The 3,957-nt window shown below is 53.2% G+C and overlaps 1 protein-coding gene across 1 annotated transcript; it reads right to left on the bottom strand.

Moving 5' to 3' along the window:
- Nucleotides 1–891: 891 nt before the first annotated feature.
- On the bottom strand, nt 892–1,749 carry LOC103632726 (uncharacterized). The gene is made up of 2 exons (XM_008654467.4): nt 1,630–1,749; nt 892–1,428 (listed from the first exon to the last, which is right to left on the bottom strand). Exons 1-2 carry the CDS (start codon nt 1,645–1,647, stop codon nt 907–909), a joined length of 540 nt encoding a protein of 179 aa, XP_008652689.1. The 5' UTR covers nt 1,648–1,749; the 3' UTR covers nt 892–906.
- Nucleotides 1,750–3,957: the final 2,208 nt, after the last annotated feature.

The following is a 3,957-nucleotide window of genomic DNA, read 5'->3' as shown; positions in this document are numbered from 1 at the left end:
TTTGAACTATTTTCTTAACTAAATAATATGGTGAGGTATTTTATATAAATTATACTTTATTGAATTATATGTTTTGTGGCCTCGACAAAAGAATTAATATATATATATATATTATACATGCATTCATACTGGTGTTTTGCTTGTGCATTTGTTTGTTTTTTTGTTGAAACTCAGACTTCGATTCAAAATTGAATTTAGAGTAAAAAAACTACAATAGAAAAGTATCAGGAAAACAAAAATACAAAGGAAAAATGAAGGAGAGATTTACGTGTGCTATTTAGTCGGCCAGCCAACTTTCCCAGCCATTCACCCTAACCCATGCACGTTCTTTTTTCCCTCTTTTGTTTATTGCCTAGCTCCAAACCTACGTCATACTAGTGTAAGGGGTGACTTCATGGCGATCACCAGTTCTGGTTTCTATAGATGTCCAAAAAGCACGTGGCCCGTTAGCCCGGCACAAAGCACGATTTTTTAGCACGACACGAGCCCGGCCCGGCACGGAAGGAAGCGGGCCCGGGCTTAGCCCGGCCCGGATAGCGTGCCGGGCTCGACAGGAATTTGAGCCCGTTGGGCTAGCCCGAGCACGGCCCGTTATCAGCCGGGCTTTTAAACCGGCCCGTTCAACAAATGCACCTGGGACCTGGGCTGCTTACGCTAACGCTATGCACGCGGACGGCCCAGCCCAACTAAGCGCAGGCGCGCTGCTACCGTAGGCCGCAAATCCCGTATAAGTCACACGGCTTGTGCGAGCGCGACCGGCAACCCTAACCCTAACGCACTCTCCTCCCTCCCACCTGCGTCTCCGTGCGGCGGCCGCGGCTCTCTGTCTCGCGGCGTCGGCGACTCGGTGTCGGGCGCGGCACTCGGCTGCTCCCTTCTCCCGGTGCTCCCTGCTCGGCTGCTGCCTCATCCCGGTGGTCCCTGGCTGGCTGGCTCCCTGCTCGGCTGCTCCATCCACCCGGCGCTCCATGCTCCCTCGATCCCTCCTCCTCCTCCCGGCGCTCCCTGGTCCCTCGGTCCCTTCGGCGGCGCGGCGGCCTCCTCGTCGACCAGCTCGCACGTTAGCTTCCCCGCCAACGGGTAGAAGTGGTGTAGCGCGGCGGCGAGGGAGTCCCTGAATCGTGGCAGCTCGCCCAGCGTGAAGTCGGAGACGTCGAGCAGGTCGGCCCTGTCGTAGAAGAACAGGCGTTGTACGGGCGGGATGGCCAAGAAAACGAGGTCGTAGAACGTGAGCGGCAGCGCTCGTGGCTGCCCTGCCGCCGGTGCCGGCGATGGTGTGACGTCAAACTTCTCCATGGCAGGTGGGAGGGCAGCTTGCTGTTTCATCTCCATTTCTCTCTGTTCTCTCTCTTCCATCTCAGTCAATTCCTTGTGGTATATTGCAAAATTTAGAACTTGCAATGCAGCCTCAACATCGGATTTCAGAACCTGCAACAAGACATTGACGCCATAATGAGATCTTCTCGAGGACAAACGGCTCAGTTATCCTTCCAAAAAATAAAGTGCTTGTAAAACAGAGAAATTGCTTCATTTCTTGGTCAACTTTAAGAAAAATCATGAGCAAACATATTGTGGCTCATCCAGAAAATTATTGATGTGGGTAGGTTGCTAGTGGAATAAACATAATACCTCATGCCTCAGTTTCATCTTGGCATGAGCTGTCGATAGACGAATTATGGTTTCCAGTGTCCTTGCTGTAATTGGAAGTGTACCTCCACCGGACTGTAAAAATACGCAGGTGAATAAATGAGAGCTTCAAACAAGTACCATCAACAAGACAGCAGGCAGACATATATCAATGGGCATGCCTTATTAGAACGCGCCACTGTAAACTGTGAATTTATGTGCTTGTTTGAATGTGAAATGTGTGAATTTGTTACTGTGTTTCTTGGCGTGCTCGGGCTGGGCCGGGCTCCTTTGTGGGCCGGGCTTTCCGGGCCGGCCCGGCACGGATGGGCTTGTGTAGTGCCGTGCTCGGGCAGAAGGGTCAGCCCGTCGGGCGGCACGGCCCGGCCCGGTTAACAGGTCGGGCTCAAACGGGCCGGGCTCAAACGGGCCGGGCTCAAACGGGCTCGGGCTGGGCCGGGCCGTGCCGCCCGTTTGGACATCTATACTGGTTTCTGTGCTACTGGTGGGCCTAACCAATCCAACGTCTTCGTTCCTGTGGTGGAAACAAACGTGGCAACCGAAGATCCAATAACTTCGAGAGGTCGTAACCGTTTGCCAGCCGAACCACCTCCTATCCCTGTGTATAAATACGGGTAGCGGCCGCGTTTCTAGGAGGCCGATAGTCTTACCATCGGCAAGCACAAGCCACAACAGCCCGCTGCCAGCTAAGCTCGTAGCCATAAGCCTCCATGACCAGCTCGTCGAAGTTTAACTCTCACCTAAACTTTAGCGACAACTCCGGCGAGTAATTTCTCTCTGCTCGTTCATCATCTGGGGAAACCAAGAACATCGCCGCGACCAGCTCGGTGAGAGCTTCGTCACCGCGTTCCCGGTTCATCGATTGGATCTCCGGTTCATCGTAAAAAACCGAGATGACCAACAACAACACGACTTTGAAGGGCTTGATTATAAGGTAAGTTAGTGGTAGATTATAAGTTTTGTCGTATGATGGGCTTGACGCTTCCCACCTAATAAATAACCACCACCACATAACGTTTTACATGCAAAACGGCTATACAACACAAATTTAACTGTAGCTACAATCATGATATGTTGGCAACAACTAGGTCATGCGTTTGTAAACAAACTATCGGAGGGAAAATCCTCCGACCGGGTGGCGAAACGCACCCGGCCTAATCCTAAGATGAGGATGGGGCCTAAGCGTTTTGCTTGTCTGGTGGATGGTGAATGTACACAAGAGAACACGAGGGATTATAGTGGTTCAGGTCGCTGGGAGCGTAATACCCTACCTCCACTGTGTGTAAGTTGTATTGAGTGTGTGTGAGCGTGTGCCTTTCCTTTTATAGTTTAAGAGAGGCACATACAAGGATGCTGAGCCCCGACATGCGGGCCCAGGAGCATAATGGAAGAGATACATTATGTGAATAACCAATGCTGACAGAGTAACACATGAGTAATCAGCGGGAGTCATGATGGTTGCAGTCCATGCAACATTGATAGGTAGTAATCCTTTTCCCGGTAACGCGGGAGTAATGGTGAGTCATTGCCCTCGGTATGGTAACGTGTGAGTAACTGCACGGCCCACGTATCGTGGACTGAGCACGCCGCCTGTCAGTGGAATGGACAGGCGCACGTCTTAACCGTAATGAATGCGGAGGCGCGTGTAGCCCAGAGGCGTCATGCCAGGTTCCACCCGTTGGCTTATGCCGCGCGCAGTATGCCACATGGTAGCATTGGGTCTCCGCCTGAGCGGGGGATCAGGAGTGTATGCGGATAGGTACGGATCCCACTAGACCAGGTCTGGACACGTGTCGGCTCCGGACCCCGCCTGGGTCCTAATTAAGGCCCGGGTATGTTCTGTCCTGGAACCTTGGGACCCCACTGTGGGCGGCCCAGACCCCATACGGAGGGTCCGGATCCCATTCTAGGGGCCCGGTTCGCACACGTGGAGGTCCTGGGCCAAACTTGTAGGCCTGGACCGTATATACAAGGGTCCAGCATGGGTCCGACATTCTCCCATGGGGGTCCGGACTCACCGTTGATGCCTTGGAGTACATCACTTTCTCTGGACACGTGGCGGCCCCGGACCCGCCCATGTGGTGGGGCCAGGCGCTGTTGCTGGCCCAGAGTAGTCGCCCGAGGCTGGAGCGAGTCATGGCATGGTCCCACATATAGCTCTTTTACCACTCGACTAGAGATAGCTGTGTGGGTACTGTGTCTTTATATAGTAGTAAGGGGTACCCTAGTTTCAGGGTACCGACTGTGGCCCCCGGGCCCACCTCAAGGGAGGATGCGAACCTGCAGGTGGGGACAAAGCTTGTACTTTGC

This window comes from Zea mays, chromosome 7 (assembly GCF_902167145.1).
Source record: "Zea mays cultivar B73 chromosome 7, Zm-B73-REFERENCE-NAM-5.0, whole genome shotgun sequence".
Taxonomy (NCBI): Eukaryota; Viridiplantae; Streptophyta; class Magnoliopsida; order Poales; family Poaceae; genus Zea; species Zea mays.
This window is presented reverse-complemented; position numbering and strand designations above follow the sequence as displayed.